General features: G+C 35.5%; 1 protein-coding gene across 2 annotated transcripts in view; it reads left to right on the top strand.

Annotated features, from left to right (window-relative positions):
• Nucleotides 1–23296, top strand: part of LOC124239335 (protein argonaute-3) — a 105233-nt gene that overhangs the window by 16040 nt on the left and 65897 nt on the right. Inside the window, exons 1-3 of one of the 2 annotated variants that reach the window (XM_046661058.1) lie at nt 5973–6093; nt 14457–14521; nt 20186–20306. In XM_046661058.1, coding sequence (XP_046517014.1) covers nt 14472–14521; nt 20186–20306 — 171 coding nt within the window. In that variant the 5' untranslated portion in view covers nt 5973–6093; nt 14457–14471. Of the gene's footprint in view, nt 1–5921; nt 6094–14456; nt 14522–20185; nt 20307–23296 lie in introns of those variants that run through there. The other variant, XM_046661057.1, reaches the window with a different exon arrangement.

Raw genomic sequence — 23296 nt, 5'->3', positions numbered from 1 at the left:
TGAGACTGCCTGACTACTGAGATAAAGGCAAACAGCACAAAGTTCAGAGGAAATCACACAAAAGATATTTTAAGTCAGAGCATGTGGCCAGACTGAGCCAAAGGGGAAGACCATAGAGGTGAATGGGTATCATGGACAATACTGTATTCCTCTGCAGATTGTTGCATTCACTTGTGTTAGTATACTTTGTATTCAGCTGCTGTTACTTGGTGAGGGAAAGCATTAATAGGCTGAAGAAAATCACATGTGAACCAAAGTAACCCTCTGTGTTAAACTGACATAATTTCCCTGTTACAATTGCATATAAGCTTATTTGTATTACAAAAACACATATTGTATCACAGTAGACTATACAGGGAGAAAAATCAATCTTTCTTTCTTTCTTAGGCCCCCCAGCCATCTAGTTCCCCTCTCTGAAGGCAATCATTGCTTCCACTATATTGGTGTCCTACTAGATAGATATTCAAATAATGTATGTATGTATAATATGAATATATATTCTGTTTCTTCCTGCAAGTGAACACATTGTATACCCTATCCTGTACTGTTTTTTTATATGACCTATCTATTAATACTAAAGAGTTTCTTTATTCTTTTTTATTTTAATACTTACATATTATCCCATTGTATGGTTGTAACATTAATTCCCCACTGGGCATTGATTTATTCATTTAGTATATATTTATTGTTTACTGTATGCCAGGAACCGTTCCATTTTCTTTTATTACTCCAAACGGTGCTACAGACAAGAATACCCTTGTACAAATGTCATTTTACGCATGTGGAAGAATATGTGTAGATAAATCCTTAGAAATAGAATTACTAGGTCAAAGTACAAATGCATTTTAAAAAATTGACAGTTTTTTTTTTGTAGTTTTGAGTTTATAGAAAAATTGAGTGGAAAGTACAGAGAGTTCCCATATACCTCCTTACTCCTCTTCCCCCCAGTTTCCCCTATTATTGCATTAGTGTGGTAAGTTTTATTACAATTAATGAGCCAATACTGATAACGTTATTATAAACTGAAGTCCATGCTTTACATCAGGGTTAACTCTTTGATTTGTACATTCTGTGGGTTTTGAAAAATGTGTGGTGACGTGTATCCACCATCACAGTATCATACCCCCTGTGCTCCACCCATTCATCTCCCCCTCCTTTTCATCCCCTGGACCACTGGAAACCACTGATCTCTTTACTCTCTCTTCAGTTTTGCCCTTTCCAAAATGTCAGATAGTTGAAATCATGCTGTATGTAGCCTTTTCAGATTGGCTTGTTTTCACTTAGCAGTATGCATTTAAGGTTCCTCCATGTTTTTTCATGCTTGATAGTTCATTTCTTTTTAGAGATGAATAATATTCTGTTGTCTGGATGTACCACAATTTATTTATCCATTTGCCTACATAAGGGTCGTCTTGTTTGCTTCCAAGTTTTAGCGGTTATGAATGAAGCTACTTTAAACATTCGTATGCAGGTTTTTGTGTATACCTGTTTTCAGTTTATTTGGGTAAATACCCAGGAGCGTGATTTCTGGATTGTATGGTAAAAGTATGTTTAGTTTTGTAAAGAAACTGCTAAACTGTCTTCCTAAGTGGCTGTATCACTTTGCAGTCCCACTGGCAATGAATGAGAGTTCCTATTGCTTCATTTCCTTGTCAGCATTTATTGTCATTGTTTTGGATTTTAGCCATTCTGATAGGTGTGTAGAGGTATCTCGTTGTTTTAATTTGCAATTCACCGACGACGTATGATGTTGAGCATCTTTTCATATGCTTATTTACCATCTGTATATCTTCTTTGGTAAGATATCTGTTCAGATCATTTGTCCATTTTTTTTTTAAGTTTTAAGAGGTCCTTTTGTATTTTGGATACTCGTCCTTTATCAGATATATGCTTTGCAAATATTTTCTCTCAGTCTGTGGCTTGTATTTTCATTCTCTTTTGCAGATTAGAGTTTTTAATTTTAATGAAAACATCAATTTTTTATTTCATGGATTGTGCTTTTGGTGTCTTACCTGTGACGTCACCACCAAACTCAAGGTCTCTAAATTTTCAGCTATGTTATTGTAGGGGAGGAAGACATTTCCTCTACCCGCTCTGGGTCCTTCTGGCTGGAGAACAAATTAAATTCACGTGAGAATAGCAGGAGAAAATTAAACAAAGCTTTACTTTTTATTTATTTTTATTTTTTTGAGGAAGATTAGCCCTGAGCTAACTGCTGTCAATCCTCCTCTTTTTGCTGAGGAAGACTGGCCCTGAGCTAACATCCATGCCCATCTTCCTCTACTTTATACGTGGGATGCCTACCACAGTATGGCTTGCCAAGCAGTGCCATGTCTGCACCCAGGATCCGAACCAGTGAACCCTGGGCCACCAAAATGGAACGTGCACACTTAACCACTGCGCCACCAGGCCTAAACAAAGCTTTATATCATGTATACATGGGAGAGACTCAGGCAAACTGAGCAACTCGCCAGAGTGGCTAAAGCCACCACCTTAAATATCATCTTCAGCTAAAGACAAAGGAGGATGTTGGGGGTGGGGAAGTCAGTTATGGGAGATTACCAGAAAAACACAATAAACAATAGTCAGGTTATTATGCAGATTTAAGTCCTTGCCTTCCACATTGATAAGAGTTTCTAGAGATAAGGTCATACCCCCTTCTTCCTGGTGTAGAGAGGGAGACACTTTTACAGATGGAGATTCCCCTTACAAATCTAAATGTCTCTTAACAAAGGGTAAGTAAATTCTACTTTTCAGAGTTTCTTTCCTGTCTACAGTTTTTAAAAGTAACCAGCCCAAAATGATCCTCGTGCCAAGAGACATATCTTGGGGTGGCCAATTCCAGTCCCCCACATTATCTTCTCGGAGTTTTATAGTTTTGCATTTGACATTTAGGTCTATGAGCCATTGTGAGTTAATTTTTGGAAAAGCTGTAAAGTGTGTCTAGATTCTTTTTTTTTTTTGCATGTGGATAGTCCACTTGTTTTGAAAAGACTGTCCTTTTTCTGTTGAATTGCCTTTGCTCCTTTGTCAAGTGTCAGTTGACTGTATTTGTGTGGGTCAGTTTTGGGGCTGTCTGTTCTGTTCTGTGGATCTATTTGTTTATTCTTTGGCCAATACCACTGTCTTCATTATTGTAGCCTTATAGTAAGTCTTGAATTATAGACCAACAGTGAACAATTAGAACTTGAAATTAAAAACACAATACTATTTACATTAGCACCCAAAAACCCCCCACCAGTTTAGGTATGAATCTAACAAAATATGTACAAGAAGAGCTATATGAGGAAAACTACAAAACTCTGATGAAAGAAATCAAAGAAAATCTAAATAAATGTAGAGCTATTTCATGTACATCTATAGGGAGACAATATTGGCAAGATGTCATTTCTTCCCAACTTGATTTATATATTTGTTTAGCACAATCCCAATCAAAATTTCAGCAAGTTATTTTGTGGATATTGACAAACTGATCCTAAAGTTTATATGGAAAGGCAAAATACCGAGAATAGCTACACGATATGAAGGAAAAATAAAGTCAGGACTGACACTGTCTACAACTTACTATAAAACTATAATAATTAAGACAGTGTGTTTTTGGCAAAAGGATAGACAAATATATCAATGGAACAAAATAGAGAGCCCAGCAGGGCAGGTTCTAATCTCAGTTCTGCTGCTTATTATTAGCTTTGATGTTTTAGTCAAATCATTTCGGTTTTCCTCATCTATAAAATCAATATAAGGTTTGTATGAAGAATACGAGATAATGCTTGTAAAGCATTTATTAGCACATTGCCCAAGACATGATAAGAGTTTGATAAATGTTAGCTGTTGTACATTTTCTGATTTGATCCTAACAAGATTTGTAAGAAAGAGGCAGATCAGGTATTATTCCCATTTTATACATCAGGAAATAGAATTTCAGGGCTATTAATATTTGACAAAAGTCAAATGGTTAGATAAATGGCAGCACCAGAACTATGATCTAGTCTAGAATTCCTCAGTATTACCTATCTCAGTCTAGGATAGCAGGAAAAATTATGCCCTCAGAAGAGATTTTAAAAATATCTAGCAACAAAATTTAAAAATGATTGATGCAGGCGGCACTTTAGTGTACTTTCATCCACAGTTTAAAAAGAAAGTTTTTGTTGACCCAACTTTTAATTCCTGATATAACCTCATCTTGGTCATAATGCATTATCCTTTTAATATATTGCTGGATATAATTTGTTAACATTTTGTTTAGGATTTTTGCCTGTATGTTCATGAATGATTTTGTCCTATGATTTTCCTTTTTCATAATATTCTTGGCAGATTTTGGGACCAGAGCTTTTCTGGCATCATAAGTTGAATTTTGGGTATTTTTGCTTTTTTCCTATTCTCTGGAAGAATTTGTGTAAGGTTGGTATTTTTTTCCTTAAATCTTTGGTATAATTCTCTAGAGAAGCCATCAGGATCTGGAGTCATTTAGTGTGTGTGGAAATATTTTTAACTGTGGATTTAATTTTTCCAAGTAGTTACAGGACTTTTCAGATATTTTGAATGTAAGTTCATTCAGATAATAGTTAAATTAATTTATTAACTGAATTCATTGTTTGAACTTTAACAAGGCTACAACATTTTAAGTTTACAAGCTTAAAACAATGCTAGATAGACATCACTTAGGGGTTTTTTTTACCTAGGGTTTTTTTTTTTAAACTATGATAAAATACGCCTAACGTTAACCATCTTAGTAATTTTTAAGTGTACTGTTCAGTAGTAGTAAAGTACATTCACATTGCTATGCGACCAATCTCCAAAACTCTTGATCTTGCAAGACTGAAACTATACCCATTAAGGAAAAATTCCCCATTTTCCCCTTCCCCTAGCCTCTGGCAGCTACCCTTCTACTTTGTCTGTATAAATTTGACTACTCTAGGTATTAATAAGTGGAATCATACAATATCTTCTTGTGACTAGCCAGTTTCTCTTAGCATAACATCCACAAGGTTCATCTATGTTGTAGCATGTGTCAGAATTTCCTTCCTTTTTAATATTCCATTGTATGTATATACACATTTTGTTTATCCGTTCATCTATCAATGGATGCTTAGGTTGCTTCCACCTATTGGCTGTTGTAAATAATGCTGCTATGAGCATAGGTGTACAAATCTCTCTTCAACACCCTGCTTTCAATTCTTTGGGGGTATATACCCAGAAGTAGAATTGCTGGATCTTATGGTAATTCTATTTTTACTGTTTTGAGGGACCACCATTCTGTTTTCCAAAGTGGCTGCACCATTTACATTTATACCAATAGAGGACTTTACAAATTTTATATTTTTTTGTGTGTCAGTAAGCTGTATTTCTGTAGAAATGTCTTTCATCAAACTTTCAAATTTATTGATACAATGTTTGTAATGTCCTCAGTATCTGTAGTGATATCATTTTTTCACTAATACTGGTTATTTAAACGTTTTTACTCCTGTTTTAAAAATCGGTATTGCCTGGGGTTTATCGATTTTAATTATCTTTTCAAATATTTGGTTTTGTGCTTTGTTATCCTTTTTATTGTATATTGTTTTTTATTTTGTTTATTTGCTCTTATCCTCATTATCTCCTTTTTAAGTTTACTTTGCTGTTGCTGTCACACTCATTATGTCTGATTTGTGCTTGCTCGTGCTCACCTGGGTTTATGTAATTGTTTTTCTTTCTTCTCCTTCCAAAACAATTTTCCAGAAGTACGCAGATTTTTTTCTCTATGTTTTAATGAGGAGAGTAAGTTGGGATGAAAGACATTGAATTGCTAGAAATGATGTCATCTTTCAGCACTAGGCTTCAACCATTATCAGCTATACTTAAAGTTCTAACATACTCTGGTTGACAAGATTATCAAATGCAGCTTGTAACAGTGTTACTCTTTTTTTTCCCCTCCCTGGCAGGACCCGTTGGGGCCCAGCCCCTACTCATGGTGCCCAGAAGACCTGGCTATGGCACCATGGGCAAACCCATTAAATTGCTGGCTAACTGTTTTCAAGTCGAAATCCCAAAGATTGATGTCTACCTCTATGAGGTAGATATTAAACCAGACAAGTGTCCTAGGAGAGTGAACAGGTAAGAATGATGAAGTCACAGAAATCTTTTGCTGTTGGTATTTGCCTTTGCTTTAGTAATTATGTTTATCTTGTATATCTGAGTAACAATGATAATGCCTAACAGTTTGACCAAGAACACATGGTAATTTGTTTTGAAATTAATTATACTTCAGAGGTGTGATAGTCGGAAAAAAAATCTATAAACAGTCTTGAAATTTTTCCATTATAACATGAGCTTTCTTTTCTCTGTGATAATAGAAAAGGTCCAAATCATTTTTATATGCTCTCGAAATCAGCCTGAGCATCTTTTCCCTTGCTGTTAGGTATTATATCTGTGCTTTCTTTTTTCTCCCCACCCCACACCCACCTTACTTACCTTTTGTAATATTCCCTTTAAGATGATAGTGGTGGTAGCAGTGGTAGGTAGAGATGGTGGTTGTCATCATTTCATGCTTTCTGTTCTCTTGATCTTCAACTCCTAACTGTTCCTTACTCTTATCTAGGAACAAATACATATGATGTTTATAGATTTATCAGTCTGCTTTCAGTAAGCTTCTTCTCCCAGCTCCCCCAAATACGGGATATATATATATAGATAGATATATATAGATATATATAGATATGGCTGTCGTTTAGGTAAAACAGGGAATATAAAAGGAGTTTATGGTGTGATATACTCCTTGAAGGAGGTTTTAAAAAATAAGATGGACAAGACATTTAGACAACAGTGATATTCAACTTAGCATTTTGGTTTGTACTGTCAAATACCCCAGCCTTTTCTTATTCAGTAAGTATTATTCAGAGGCTTCATTTAAGACATAGATGGTTCTTGCTGTCAAGAAATTTGTAATTTAGTAGAGGTTAGGAGACAAGAAATGTGAAGCAAATGGGTATTAAGAGACTTTATGATAATGTGTAAAAAAAACAACCCATCCTATGAATGTTCTGATTAACATGTAATGCAGAGTTCTTTCTGAGGTCAGGAAGGGAGTTGCAGAGTGTTACAAGTGGAAAGAATCAAAGAGATCAGGTAATCTGATCCTTTTTTTTATTTAATAGCTGAAATGCAGAAAGGTTAAGAGGCTTATTCAAGAACACACATTTCTGATAGCAAAGGTAAGACCAGAACTCCAGAATCCTAACTTGATAGTTATTAATAAATATTTGTAAAGCAAGAAAAAAGGACTTGAGTTAATCTAAAACAAGTGGTAGAATTGTGGATAGCTGTAGTAAAGAGAACAGTGTTTTTAAAGATGAGACAACAGTAACAAAGTACAACAAGTGAGAAGAACCAGGTGTAGTGAGCCTAAGCCAGGCTTAACGGGGAGGTTCTGGTCAGGTACTACCTTAAGCTACCATCTATGGATAGATGAGTCCTAATCTTGGTATAGCCTCTACCTCCTTCCAGTGCTTCAGACAGGTCAAAACAATTCATGCTGTCAATCTCCATCCCCGCACTCTGCTCATGTGACTATATTCTTTTTCTCTCCCCAAAATCCCCGACTAGACCTTCCATTTCCTCTTCCTCCTATTGGTCGTCCAGTCCTTTTGCTTCTATTTCAGAAATTGTTTCCTAATCTGGCCCCTCTCCGTCTATATTGCTACCACCTTGGTTTCAGACCCTTACTTATCATCTAGACTATTGTAATGATCTTCTAATTGGTCTCCCTTAACTTCTCTCTCTCCAGTCTGGTTAATTATTCACACTTCTGACATAGTTAGGGTTTTAAATAAAAAATTCTGATTATATCACTCCCCTACTTTAAAATTTATTCAGCTCCCTATTGCCTACAGAATAACATCCGAAATTTGGTATAGTGTACCCTTCTTAGTTTGGCTCTAACCTATATCCTTTTCCATATTCTGCAACTCTTACCTGGAATGCCCTCTCTGCCCTTGTCTATCTGGCAGACTTCTATTATTTTTCAAGACAAACCTTTTGAGCTCCATAGTCAGAGGGTAGTTCATTTTTCCATGACTGTGTAGTACTTGGTGTACACTTTTCTTGTAGTATTTTTAGTGTATTGTGATTATTTGTTGCTCCCCTCTTCTCTCAGTATAACCTCTTCATGAAAAGGAATATTCTTTATCATCTTTGTAGCCCTGATCTTAGCTCAATTATTGGCACATAATAAGTACTCAGTAGAGTGAAGGAAGTGCTTATAAAAGTAAAATGGGATGAATGTGGCGGGGGACAGGAAAGAGAACTAGATAATATTGACTTGTTTTTACGTCAACATCTGCAAAACTTAGTCCCTTTATTTTCCTCAGAAGCTAGCTTTAGTCTTCACTTTTTGCAATATTACTACATAACTAGTCAGTTAAAAATTGTTAGTGGGCTTCAATTCCTACACTTCAACAACTGGAATTCTAAAAATTAGAAGAAAGTAGATAGAACTTTATAATTCCTTTTCAATATTAGGTAAAGAGTTATGGGCCAAAATGCAGCAGTATTTAAATCAACACATATGAGGTTTCTCTTGTCCATATGCCACATCTTCAAATATTTGGCACTATGGCCTTAATCATAGTAGTAAAATGATGCCAAACAGGTTTCCACTTAGTCAGAGGAGTTTTCTTGGACAAAATATCCAGGAAATGCTTTTGAATCATTTTGTGAATCAACTTCTCTACTTTAGACTCTCTGTTTTGTTTTGTTTTGTCCTTTCATCACTCCTTTCAGGTGTATGTGTGTGTCGTTTTTTCCTGTTTAATGATTTTGATTGAAAATGATCATTTGGTAAAAGAGCATGTTTGTTAAGCAGATTTCCAATGTTTCTGGTTTTGTATGTGGGGAGAAATCTTGAGTAGACTGTTATGTACTTATTCAAAATCATTAAATACTGAAATAGGTGGGAAAAAATTGTATATACAGCATTACTATAACTGCATGATCTATTTGAAACGAATAAAGATTTGAAAAAATGTTGAAGTAGGGGCTGGCCCCGTGGCCGAGTGGTTAAGTTCGCGCGCTTCGCTGCAGGCGGCCCAGTGTTTCATTAGTTCGAATTCTGGGCGCGGACATGGCACTGCTCATCAGACCATGCTGAGGCAGCGTCCCACATGCCACAACTAGAGGAACCCACAACGAAGAATACACATCTATGTACCGGGGGGGCTTTGGGGAGAAAAAGGAAAAAATAAAAAATCTTTAAAAAAAAAAAAAAAATGTTGAAATAATTGGTAGTAGAGTATGGTAGAAATTTTTTTTTGGTTCAATTTTCTTTTATAAATTAAACATTATCTTATAATCATTTACTACTGTGATTACCATTACTATTTTGTTACGATTAATAACATAGTACCAATATTTGCATATTGTATGTGGATGTAATGTAATTCTGATGATTGAATTTTAGAAGGAAAAAATAAATTTGTATTAATACCCTTTTAGTTTTTAAATGGAGATCTCAGATCAGAGTGTTTGAGGGAAATCCCTTTCTGCTATTAGCAATATTGTTGGCATAGTGTTATAATTGGGTAGTCCGCCAAGAGAGGGACATACTTTTTTTTTAAATAACAGCTTTATTGATATAAAATTCACATACTATACAATTTACTCATTTAAAGTACACAATTCAGTACGTTCACAGAGATGGTGTTCAGCCATCACCACAATCTAATTTTAGAGAATTTTGTCCTCCCAAGAAAAAATCCCATTCTCAGTAGCAGTCATTCCCCAGTGCCTCTCTCCCTGAAGCCCCTGCCAACCACTAATCTACTTTCTGTCTCTGTAGATTTGCCTTTTCTGGATGTTTCATATAAATTGAATTATACAATATGGGGCCTTTTGAGTGACTGACCTTTTTCACTTGACATGATGTTTTCAAGATTCATCCACATTGTAACATGTGTCAGTACTTCATTGCTTTTTATTGCTGAATAATATTCCATTGTATGAATGTTTTGTTTATCACTTCATCAGTTGGTGGACATGTGAGTTGTTGTGTGTACTTTTTGGCTCTTGTGAAAAATGCCACTATGAACATCGTTAAACAGGCTTTTATGTGAACATGTGTTTTCATTTCTCTTGGGTGTATACCTAAGAATGGAACCATATGGTAACTCTGTTCAACCTTTTGAGAAACTGCCCAGACTCTTTTCCAAGGTGGCTGCATCATTTCACATTCCTACTAGCACTGTATGGTGATTCCTATTTCTCCACATCCTCAGCAACATTTGTTATCTGTCTGTTATTATAGCCATCCTAGTGTGTTAAGTAGTATCGCAGTTTAATTTGCATTTCCCTGATGGCTGATGATGTTGAGCATCTTTTCATGTACTTATTGGCCATTTGTATATTTTTGGAGAAATATCTATTCAGGTCCTTTGCCCATTTTTAAATTAGGTCATTTGTTTTTTCATTATTGAGTTGTAGGAGTTCTTTATACCTTCTAGTTAAAATTCCCTTATCAGAGGACTTATCAGATGTAATGATTTGCAAAAATTTTCTGCCTGTTACCTTTTCACTTTTTTTTGGTGCGGAAGATTGGCCCTGAGCTAACGTCTGTTGCCAGTCTTCCTCTTTTTGCTTGAGCTAACGTCTGTGCCAGTTTTCCTCTGTTTTGTATGTGGGACGCCATCACAGCATGGCTTAATGACTGCTGTGTAGATCTGTACCCGGAATCCAGGCCTGCAAATCCTGGGCCACCAAAGTGGAGTGCACAAACTTAACCACTGCGCCACTGGGCCAACCCCCCCTTTTCACTTCTTAATGGTGTCCTTTGAAGCACAAACATTTTTAATTTTGGTGAAGTCCATTTAATTATTTCTTTTGGTGTCATAGCTATAGAGGGGTATACTTCTGGTTAAAATGATTTAGAGGACATACTCCAGAAAACACTGCCACTGGAAATCAAATGGCGTAGTTTTGAGTGTTTAGCTATCTTGGGGAAACTGTACCATACAAAATATGTCAGTTAATAAGCAAGTTTTATTTTCCTCATTAGTTAATCACTTGGAAGATAGGCAATCCAGCAGATGGTGATTATTTCAAATCTCAGAATTCTTTTAAAGTAGCATCTAAATAAGTTAGTCAGTAGAAATCAGTCTTTTGGCTAATATTCCTACAATATATTTGAAATTCAAAGATACTTTTATAAATAATGTATAGCTAAACATCAGGGAGTAGTAGGTATGATTTGTTCCTAGCATCTGTCCATTTGTGTAGATTTAAATTATAATAACATCTGTATAGTATTTCATTGTATGGATGTGCCTTGATTTGTTTACTTTTAGTCTGCTCTAGTGTTTTTCTTACACTAAGTTGGATCAATTTAAACCAGTTATCTGAATTTGCCATGTGGTTGTACCGAGGTACAATGCTATTGGTACTACTTCAAAGATATATGGACCCTCACTGGAATTATAATTCTAAATCCTGCAATAACTTTTAAAACTTAAAGATCATTTTCAGATCTTCCTCTGTTTTCATTAACTATTTAATGTATTGTGTCTCTGTTTTGTGTCAGGCACTGTGCTAGGTTTTGGAGATAACAAGATAAGTAAGAATCCCTGCTAAGGATTTCATAGTCTGTATGGAGTGACAAGTTCTGTGAGAAGTGCATTATGTGCTGTGATGAAAGAGTAATGATTCCTGCTTTTGGTGGGGAGGAAGATATGGGGTACATGACATGGCATCTGAGCTGAATAGTTGCCCAATGGACAAGGGGAAAGAATAATCCGTATAGAGAGGGCATGAGCAAAGGTATAACATGTTTCTGTAACAGAAGTAGGGTAGTATAAATAGAGTAGCTAGAGTCTGAAAAGTTAGCCAAGGGTAAGTTATAAAGGGTCTTAAACCCATGCTAAGGCTTGTGAATTCAGAAACAGTAGAGAGCCCTTGGAGGCTTTTGAGTAGTGAGGAACATCTATATTTAAAAGTGTAGGGGCTGGCCCCGTGGCCTAGTGGTTAAGTTCGGCATGCTCTACTTTGGCAGCCCAGGGTTTGTGGGTTCGGATCCCAGGCACGGACCTACACACCGCTCCTCAAGCCATGCTATGGCGGCAACCCACATACAAAATAGAGGAAGATTGGCACAGATGTTAGCTCAGGGTGAATCTTCCTCAGCAAAAAAAAAAAAAAAAAAAAGTAAAAGTGTAACCAATGGCAGTGTGGAGAATGAATTAGAGAAGAGAAAGACCAGAGTCCTGGAAATCATTTAGAAGGCTAGCGCAATAGTCTAAATCACTGGTCTTCACACTTTTGATCACACATTCCCATTAGTTAAAGTATATTTGACCATGCACTCTACAATAAATAGATAAATATATATATATGCACCTAGGGGCTGGCACAGTGGTGCAGCAGTTAAGTTCGCACGTTCTGCTTCTCGGTGGCCCTGGGTTCGCCGGTCCAGATCCCGGGTGTGGATATCGCACCACTTGTCAAAAGCCATGCTATGGTAGGTGTCCCACGTATAAAGTAGAGGAAGATGGGCATGGATGTTAGCTCAGGGCCAGTCTTCCTCAGCAAAAGGAGGAGGATTGGCAGTAGTTAGCTCAGGGTTAATCTTCCTATGAGAAAAAAAGATATATGCACCCACATTTAAAAATTTTTAATTTATAGATACATGTACTACTATTCTAAAATATTGCATAACTAGAAAAATGAAAGGTGTGAGAAACAATATTTTGAAATAAATTAAGAATATATTTAATAATTTGAAATTTTCGGATTAATGTACCAATTAATGTCACACACTTGAACTGCAATAAGGTGTAACATGCTAAAATGAATGAATGAGTGACAGTTCCACTGTCAACTCTTATGTGTTATAGAGGTCCCATTATTCTCTTAACATTCCTGGTGTACTATATGTTACACTTGACCATCTGACATGGACTAAGTGAGGGCACCAGTGTCAATCCATGTTCATGAATATTAGTAAATCTTAATTTCTAATTGTTAGATGAAAATTAACTAGAAATACGTCTTTTTCCCTCATATTCCAACATACCCCCTAGTACCTCTAGTACCTACTTTTCTAGATTAGAGGAAATGTGTTCTCAGACTTAACTAACAGCAATGGCAGAGTTGATGAAGGGAGGGCTCAGATGTAAGATTTAGAAGAAAAGTGAACAATTGAGGTGTGTAGGGAAAGAGAAGAGATAAGAATGGCTTCATAGTTCCTAGCTTATGCAATGGTGATGGCTTTAACAGAAATACAGATGGAGAAAGGACCAAGTTTTTTATTTTCTATTTTGGATATTTGGAGGTTGAATTGTGTAAGAAACATGAAAATGGAGAAGTTCAGTAGATTATTGGAAATAAGTACCTGGACCTCAGGAAATAAGTCAAGGTGGACATTGAGATTTGAGATGTGTCAGCATATAGGTAACAGTTAAAAGCTAGGGAAAGTGCATGGAGTCAAGGTAAGAGGACTGATGATAGATCTCAGGGGCTACTTTTGTTTCATGTTTGCCAGTGAAGACACTTAGAGATTGTAAAAGAACCAGGACAAAGTAGAATCTGTTTCAGAGAAGGTAAGGCAAGGATCATGGTTTTCAAGGATTGATCGCAGCGGCAAATGCTAGAAGAAGCCAGGAGTGAAAAGACTGAAAAGAGACCAAGTCTATTAAGAATTCAGTGGTGGCCTGAGGAAGAAGTGTTGTAGAGGAGAGTTGTTGGTGTAAACCAGATTGAGTTAAAAATTCATTTCTCAATCTAAACTAATCTATCAGTTATTTGTGAATTCCAGCAATATTTACTCCACTGGATTAGTTAGTGTGGTTATGTAAGATTATGGAAAAATTCATACCCATGTGAAATGACTGTGAAGATAGTTTATAGTAAAATGCTCTGGTGTACTACAGATTTTATATTACAAAGTATTAAAAATTTGATCTAGCATATAACCCCTTTCTTCTCTACTCTGTATCTTTTAAACTGTATCTTGATGCAAAAGTATTCATTGGTTACCTTCTCTGCTACTTACTACAGGGTTATGAAGATAAATTAGAGGTTGGAAGGATACAAAGAGAGACTCTCAGCTGTATTATGAACCTCTGGGTGATTTTAGCATCTTGTTATACCTTAGCAATCTTTCTTCTTTCTGTTTGTGCTATCGTGACAGATTAATTTATTTTAGCTATGAATACTAAACTAATAGGAACAGTCATTTTTGGGGAAAAATACTATTTCATGTCTTCTCTTGTAGACCAGAATAATATTTCCCATTCTACCGTTTGAGAGCAGAGAATTAAGAGGTACCTAAACATGAGATTAAGGTTGGTCTGTGTGAGCTTTATAGTAACAATTGACAGGAAAATAATTTCCCCTCCTTTTTACATTAAAGTCACCCTCTTCTACCGTTTTTCTGCTGTATGAGTCAGATGGTAAAGTGGAACTTACTGAAACCAGTATTAAATTTTACTTTACAGTCTGTGCACCAGAGCATGATGGAGTCAAAAGACTTGGTACCAGAATGTAGAAAGTGGTGGTTGAGGTAAGAGTGGGAAAGGTAGGCTGTAGCCCTTTGTAAGACCTAACGTATTAAAGTAGGTTCCATTTTTGTAGTAATCACCAGATATTCTTAAGGATTTTAAAATTCTATCCTGAGGTTCTACAAAAATGCACCATATTATACTCTGCAAGAATTCTTTCCTCCTCAGACTAAGGTTATTAGTAAAAGGAAGCCACTAAAGATTGGTTAGAAATTATCATTTACTCAGATTTTCTTCCCAAATTGCTTTCCTAAGTACTGCTTTAGAAGTTAAAGTATTTAATGTATTTTGGTTATCGTCATTTTACTTTGTTTCATAAGCTAAGAAGCTGGCTTAACACTATACACTTAATATTGTGCTAAAATTTCTACGTTTGAACAAAAGATCAAAGGATCCCTCCCATTGTTGTAATAAAAGACTAGTGTTCCACAACTACGATATAGAGAAAATTCAGTTCAGTTTCTGTTAATTACCAGAATTCATTTTTTGTGTTAGTTTATTATATTTGATGCTAATGCATTGTGATATATCTGTTATTTGGAAGACTTTAATACTTTAATATAATTCTTGAAGTATATTTTTGAGACAATTATGCTTAATTTTTTATGTAAAAATAGTATCAAACGTACTTACTTTTTTTCCCCCAAAAATGCTTTCACTAATATCCCATTTGATCCCTGTAACAGCCCTGAGACTGTTATCCCACTTTTATTGATGAATGAACTAAGGTCAGAGGGGCCAAGTAACTTTCATTAACTACTTAGTGTCAGAGTAGGACTAAAAACTTACGTCTACTTATTTCTTCTCCAATAGTTATGTTTCAGCATATTTTAAAGGTTTCTCAAATTCGCAGTTTCCCAATTCAAACTTTCTTCATAATACAATGAGCACCTTTGCTGCTATAGCTGACTACATAAAGTACTATTTTAGAGAGTTTTTTCTCTATTTCCACATGCCTGCCTGATGAACATTCTAATAAACGGCTCTTTGCCACAGTATCTTTTGAGATAAGAAATGAAAATTTACAGTTGCTGGATTTGTCATTTTGTTAACTTGCATACTAAAGTCTCATTAAAATTCATCAATTAATTACATCATATTAGCGAGAGGTTAAAGTGAAGAGAGATGATAATAAATGATGGTCCTCATAAAAGCTGATTCCCTCTGAAGCATAGGTTTTAACAGTTCTGAACTTAAAAGTAGTTTCAGGGGGCCGGCCCAGTGACCAAGTGGTAAGTTGTGCTCTGCTTCCGCTGCCCGGAGTTCACAGGTTCAGATCCTGGGCATGGACCTGGCACTGCTCATCAAGCCATGCTGTGGCGGTGTCCCACATAGAAGAAGCAGGTGACCTACAACTAGAAGTATGCAGCTATGTAGTGGCACAGTGGGGAGAAAGGGAAAAAAGAGGAAGATTGGCAACAGATGTGAACTCAGGGCCAATCTACAAAAAATTAGATAGTTTAATGTTAAAATTGTCCAGTGTCTATGAAATTCTAACCCCATCCTGTTAAGGCTCTGAAGCCTTAAGTTCAAATCAATGTTTAATGTAATTATTCATAAAGGAGTTTTTATATCTGATGCTGTGATAAAATCTGCAGTGTTTCATTATTTGGTATTCTCTTAATTAAATTTTACTGATAGAAGGGATTACAGAGTTTATTCATTTCAATTTTCTGGTTGGTATCTTCCCTGACATAAGTGTTCTTTGAACAGTTCTAGCAAGGATGAACTTACGTACTTTACAAGATAGCGTTATCCACTTGTGAATAACTCTTGTGGTTATAAAATGTTGGAAATTTTTCTTCCAAAATCTAGCTCCTTATATTTTTCCAACTATTTGTCCTAGTTCTATCCTCCCATACAAGACAGATTTTCTACTCAGTTTTTCACATGACAGTCCATCAAAATAGGCAAAGACTTCTATAATTTCCTTTGAGTCTTTCCTATTCCAAACTAAAAGTCCTTACTTTGATTTATTTTTACACATATTATATGAGTTTCCATCAGGATTACCTTCTACTGGTTGTGTTTCATTTTTTAGGGTCTTAAATTTTTCCAAGTTGAAAGAGTACTTCAGAATGTGAAATGACCTGTGTAGTAATATATGATAATGGTTGCCTCCCTTATATTGGGTACTTAAATATATGCAACCTGAGTTCTTTAATTTTGAGGAAGCTGTATCACACTTTTAGCTCATTCTGGACTTATAGTCACCTTAAAGCTCCTTTCCACAAGAGCAGTGGGTCAGTTCAGATTCTCTAATTTGTTTTTATTGCAGTTGAACTTTTCAAACATAATCATTTAGATTTTACAATTGCCCTTTTTATGTTTTCTCTTCCTTGAGTTCATTTATGTAGTTTGTCAGCTTTTAACACAGTGATTTGTTTTTAGCGTACTAGCCATGTCTCCCAAGTATGTATTATTTGAGAGTTTCTTAACCAATGGATGTTTTTTGATTAGTTACTGTATGTGATATGTAGGGCACTAGATATTGTTTCTTTTGCTTACGGTATTGATAGGTTTGTTTTGGAGGGGGAAGGACTTTAGAAGTTTATTCTGAATAAAAATTTCCACAAATGTCCAAGTCAGCTTAGAAAAAGAAAAGGATCTTGCCCTGCCCCACATTATAACTTAATAAAACACTCTAGTAATCATTAAAACATGATACTGGTCTAAGAACAAACAAATAGACCACTGAGTGGACAGTATAGAGAACTCAGAGCCAGATCCATGTGTATGTGAGAACTTAATAAGATAAAGATGACATTATAAATTTATTAGTTAAGTATAGACTGTTTAGTAGATGGTCTGGGAAAACTGACTCACTATATGGGAAAAAGTAAAATTGAGTCCTTACAGAGCACTGTTTATAACGAAGAACCTCAGGGATCAATGACCAAAATAAGATATAAAATAAATATAGATTAAAATAATTAATAATAAATATGTAAATAACAAATAAAATGATATAGACAAAATTATTAAGTTAATAAAACATAATACATCTTTGTGACTTAGTATTGGGAAAGTATTTCTTAAAACCTCAAAAGCATGAAACCGTTAGGTAAAAAATGATTAATTTGATGATACAACATTAAAGATTTCAGTTCAACAAATACATGGACATTGTTTACAGGCAGATAACATTTTATGGGAAGATATTTGCAATAACTAAACCTGTTAATGAATTAATATCTAGAATATCAAGAAACTCCCTCAATTCAACAAGACTGGGACCCCAATAGAAAAATGAGCAAGAGAAACAGGGAATTCACGAAAGAAGAAACACAGACACATGAAAGGATGCTCAAATTCATTAGTAATAAGAGAAATCTAAATTAAAACAAGCTTTTAGTTTTACCCACTAGGCTAGCAAAAATTAGAAAGCAAAGCTAGATAATGCCAAATCTTGTTTGGGGTGGACGGAAGTAGGAACCTCCAGGAGTGTAGATTAGTGCAGCCATTCTGGAGAGCAATTTGGCAGTTCTTCATCATTTAGTTGGTAAAATTCACTAGGACTTAACAGTTCTATTCCTGGATGTATAACCGGAAGTTAATTCTCACACAAGTTCGTAAGGGGACATAGAAGCAGCTATTGCATGGCAGCATTGTTTTGGGTGGCTGACAGTTAAAAATACTCTGAGCCTATATTGCTGGGGATTGGATAGGCAACATGTAGAGTACTTTGCATCAGGAACAATGAACTAAGTGTCCCACCACAATGTGAATAGATTTGAAAAACCTAGTACAGAGGGTAAAGGTAGGAATGTATACAAACAAATGGATGCTCATCAAACACATTAGAAGAAATAACTTACTGGTAAGGGAAATGGGGATAGGAAATGAACATGGAAGGAAAGAAATCAATTAGTTAGAAGAGGGGTCTTATACAGATGAATGAAGATAATGCGCCGTGAACTGAGGAATTTGATTAACTTAACCTTTTGTACCTGGGGAATAAAAGTGAGGGCTGGGGACTCGTTTGGCAGTGGTGTGTAAGTCGGGTTGGAGAAGAAAAAATTAAAGGCATAAAGGATGAGAAGCTTAAAATAGTACCCAGGTACTAGGACATGAAGTTTTAATTTAGGGTGGTAGTAATTGGGAATGGAAAGTAAAGGACTGATGTAAGAAGTACTGCAGAGAGGTGGAGGAGTCAACAACTACTTGAATGAAGACATGAGGCAGGTTTTGAATCTGGGTACATGGGAAGATGGTGACACCGATAATTAAATAGGAGTAGTAAACAGGAGGATAACCAGATTTGACTTGGGGGAGATATGTTGAATTCAGCTTTAGATATGTTCCACTGGAGGTTCTAGCAGTTCATTGAGGTAGATTATCCACTGTTCGAACATTGCTTAAGAATATACTGTGTGCTAGCCATCAAAGCAGAACATTTTTTATCCCTAAGACGTTTTGGCCCTACTATTTCAGTCTCCTCTACCATTTTGACCCTTAAGAGTGGTTTTGATTGAGTTGTCAGGATTAGTAAGCTTAAAATTACACCAATTTACTATTGAGTAAAAAGTGACAAAATATTCAAAACGTCCTGACAAATTAGGTCTGTAAAATTTCACCTAGGAAACTGGAATTGATAATTGTCACAAAAGAAAACTTAAAATGGCAGAAAATCTTTGAAATTTGTTTGGTACCCAAAAGCTGATCAGTGAATCAAAACTTCGTTGTAAAATTTACTCTAGGAAAGACTTGATCTTGATTTAAATAGTTTCAGCAAAATAAAATTAAAGAGGAGGAAAAATAGAAACTTTGAGCATGTAGAAAATTCCTCTGGGTATCAAGTCAGCTTAATTATTTTGTTCCAGAAAATATTTTTTTTATCTCCTTTCCCTCCCATTTACCCACTTGACTGGGCAAGAATTTATTTTTCATTCTTTGAAATGTATTGTAAATTATGCCAGCATTATGTGAGTATACTCTCATCATAATATCTTTCCTCTGCTTTTAGAAATAATGTATGTACAAAAATAAATATTGACCTGTGGATATTTGGTATTATTTTCTCTATAGACTGTAATTTTTAAAAAACATATAAGTATTGAATATGTTTCCATGTAAGTATACAGGATAAAAATGTTTGCTGGGTAAAAATGGACATTTCAAAATATCCTTACTGGCTTGATATTATTGTAAAGATGGGGTAAGGAGGTAGAAGGATGGTAGAGTATAAGGTATAAGTGTGTTTATTGCACTCAAGAACCTCAGAATCTAGTAGAAGTTAAGTATATAATAATTAGAAAAAACGGAGTAAGTATTCTAATAGATGTAATAGGTACTATTTGAGCATAGAGGAAAGAGCATCAAACTCTTTGAGAGAGAGAGGTGAATGTGTCAGGCAGTGCTTAGAGATGGTGAAAGGGATTTGGGATGTTTCTAAGGATAATATTTTGCAGGTCAACTTGGTCCAGAATGATTAAGTAATTCACTGGATTCATTCTTCTCTGTGTTTTGTGAAATTAATATCGTCTCTTGCCAGAAATCAAACTTTCTGGTATCCTAAGCCATGGTCCTGAAAGCAAAATCTTTATCTTGTGTGATTGTCTTTTAGAATTTTGACAGCTTTAAATAATATAAGAAATTTCTTTAGTTAAAATGTTTGTATTTCATCTTGCGTAGGATTATGTGAATGTACTTTTTCCCTTTTTCAGGGAGGTAGTTGACTCAATGGTTCAGCATTTTAAAGTAACTATATTTGGGGACCGAAGACCAGTTTATGATGGAAAAAGAAGCCTTTACACAGCCAATCCACTTCCTGTGGCAACTACTGGGGTAAGATATGCATTCCTTTATTGGAAAGCTATATGTTTGCAATGTCTCCTTTTAAATGAATTTATTACCATTTAATTTTATTACAGTTCATATTTATGTAAGTGTGCATTGTTTATCTTTTTAAACTTTTTATTTTGAAATAATTCCTGACGTACAGAAAAGTTGTGAGAATTGTGCAAAGGACTCACGTATACCCATCATCTGGATTCACCAGTGTGTGTTCTTAATGTTTGCCACGTTTTATCATTCATTCTCTTGATCTCTCTTTATATTTATAGATAGAGCTGTATATAGAGATACACGTACTTATTTTTTCCTGAACCATTCAAGAGCAGATTGCATACATAATGCCCTTTAATGTGTGTTTTCTAAGAAGTGCAAAAACCATGATACAGTTATCAACTTTACTATGTTTTACATTGATATGATACTTTTGTCTAATCAACAACCCATATTCCAATTTTGTCATTTGTTCCAGTGATGTCCTTTAGCATTTTTTTCCCATTAGTACAGAATTCAGTCCTGGTTTGTTATTATAGTTAGATATCATGTCTTTTTAGTCTTATTTGTTCTGGAACAATTCTCAAGCCATTTTTTTTCTTTTATGACATGAACATGGTTGAAGATTACAGGGAAGTTATTTTGTAGAATGTCCCTCAGTCTAGGTTTGTCTGGTGCTTCCTCTTGATTAGATTCTGATTAAGCATTTTTGGCAGGAATGTTACAAAAATGTTCTTTCCTTGTCAGTACATCATATCAGGAGGCATGTAATATGTATTTGTTCCATTAATGGTGATGTTAACTTTGATCACTTAGTTAAGTTGGTATCTGCTGCGTTTCTTCTGTAAAGTTGTTCTTTGCTCTTGGGGAGAGATAATTTTTTTTATTTTAAGCGTTGGTTTTTTTGTTTTTTGAGGAAGATTAGCCCTGAGCTAATATCTGCTGCCAGTCCTCCTCTTTTTGCTGAAGAAGACTGGCCCTGAGCTAACATCCATGCCCATCTTCCTCTACTTTATATGTGGGATGCCTGCCACAGTATGGCTTGCCAAGCGGTGCCATGTCTGCACCCAGGATCCGAACCAGCGAACCCCGGGCCACCAAAGCGGAATGTGAACTTAACCGCTTCGCCACTAGGCCGTCTCCAGAATTTTTTTTAATTGTGGTAAAATACACAAGATAAAATTTACCATCTGAGTTATTTTTCGAGTACAGTTCAGTGGCATTTAATATATTCACAACCATCACCACCATCCATCTGTAACTTGTTTTGTCTTATAAACTGAAACTCTGTACCCATTAAACACTAATTCCCCATTCTCACCTCCCCTCAGCCCCTGGCAGCCACCATTCTCCTTTCTGTCTCTATGAATTTGGCTACTCTCAGTACCTCATATAAGTGGAATCATACTGTATTTGTCTTTTTGTGACTGGCTTATTTCACTTAGCATAATATCCTCAAGGTTCATCCATGTTGTCAGGTGTCAGAATTTCCTCCCTTTTTACAGCTGAATAATATTCCATTGTATATATACACTACATTTTGCTTATCCGTTCATTTGTTGATGGACACTTGGATTGCTTCCATGTTTTAGCTATTGTGAATATATGCTTCTAGGAACATGGGTGTACTCTGGGGACCCCTTGTAAGTGGAATTATGCAGTATTTGTCCTTTTGTGACTGGCTTATTTCACTTAGCATAATGACCTCAAGATTCATCCATGCTGTTGCATGTGTCAAAGTTTCCTTCCTTTTTAAGACTGAATAATATTCCATTGTATGTATATACCACATTTTCTTTAGCCGTTCATTTGTTGATGGGCACCTTTTCACTATTGCAAATAATGCTGCAATGAACATGGGTGTACAAATATCTGTTCTCATCCCTGCTTTCAGTTCTTTTGTGTATATACCCAGAAGTGGAGTTGCTGGGTCATATAAATGGTAATTCTGTTTTTAATGTTTTGAGAAACCACCATACTGTTTTCAACAGCGACTACACCATTTTTATATTCCCACCAACAGTGTACAAGGGTTCCACATTCTCCACACCCTCACCTATGCTTGTTCTTTTCTGTTTTTTTGATAGTTGCCATTCTAGTTGGTATGAGGTAATATTTTATTGTGGTTTTGAGGTGTATTTCCCTAATGATTAGTGATGTTGAGCATCTTTTCATGTGCTTATGGGCCATTTGTATATTTTCCTTAGAGAAATGGTATTCTAGTCCTTTGCCCATTTTTTTAATTGGGTGTTTGGTTTTTGTTGCTGAGTTTTAGAAATTCTTTATATATTTTTATCAGATGTGTGATTTGTGAGTGTTTTCTCACATTCTGTAGGTTGCAGTTTCACTTTGTTGATTGTCTCTTTTGATGTACAGAAGTTTTTAATTTTGATATGGGAGATACTTTTAAGGATCCTATTTCTCATTAGACTTTTTTTAGTAATTGATGATTCTTGCGTGGAAGGATTATTACTCTGTAGTAATACTGATTTTCTAATTCTGCCATTCCTTCTACATTTGTTAGTTGATAGTCTATTGTAAGGGAGAACATTTTCTTCTCACCTGTTTACCTGTCTTTATTTGACTGCCCAAATTGTCCTAGTTTTCGCCAATGGGAGCCCCTTTAAGCTGATTCCTATGTCCTTTTGACATGACACACTTTTTTTTTTTGAGTGCTTCCTTACTTTCTGGCACAAGATGTTCATCTTATATTTTCTCCGCTGCATCCCTGCAACTGGTCATTTCTCAAAGGAGCACTGGTTTCTTTTAGTTGGGGGATGCAATTTAGAAACCAAAATTTGGGTACTGGATGTGCTCATTGCTACTGGGGTACCGTTACTTATTACTTATAAGTACTGTGTACTTGTAAGCGTTTTCAATGGATGGAGGTAGGAAATATAAATATATAAATAAGTAAATAAAGAAACAAAACAGACAGTAAATATTACATCTCATGTAGTAACATGTATCCTGCAAGTACAACTTATTGT

Source organism: Equus quagga, chromosome 5 (assembly GCF_021613505.1).
Source record: "Equus quagga isolate Etosha38 chromosome 5, UCLA_HA_Equagga_1.0, whole genome shotgun sequence".
NCBI classification, from domain to species: domain Eukaryota; kingdom Metazoa; phylum Chordata; class Mammalia; order Perissodactyla; family Equidae; genus Equus; species Equus quagga.
Note: the sequence above shows the minus strand (reverse complement) of the source record. Positions and strands in the feature narration are given on the sequence as shown.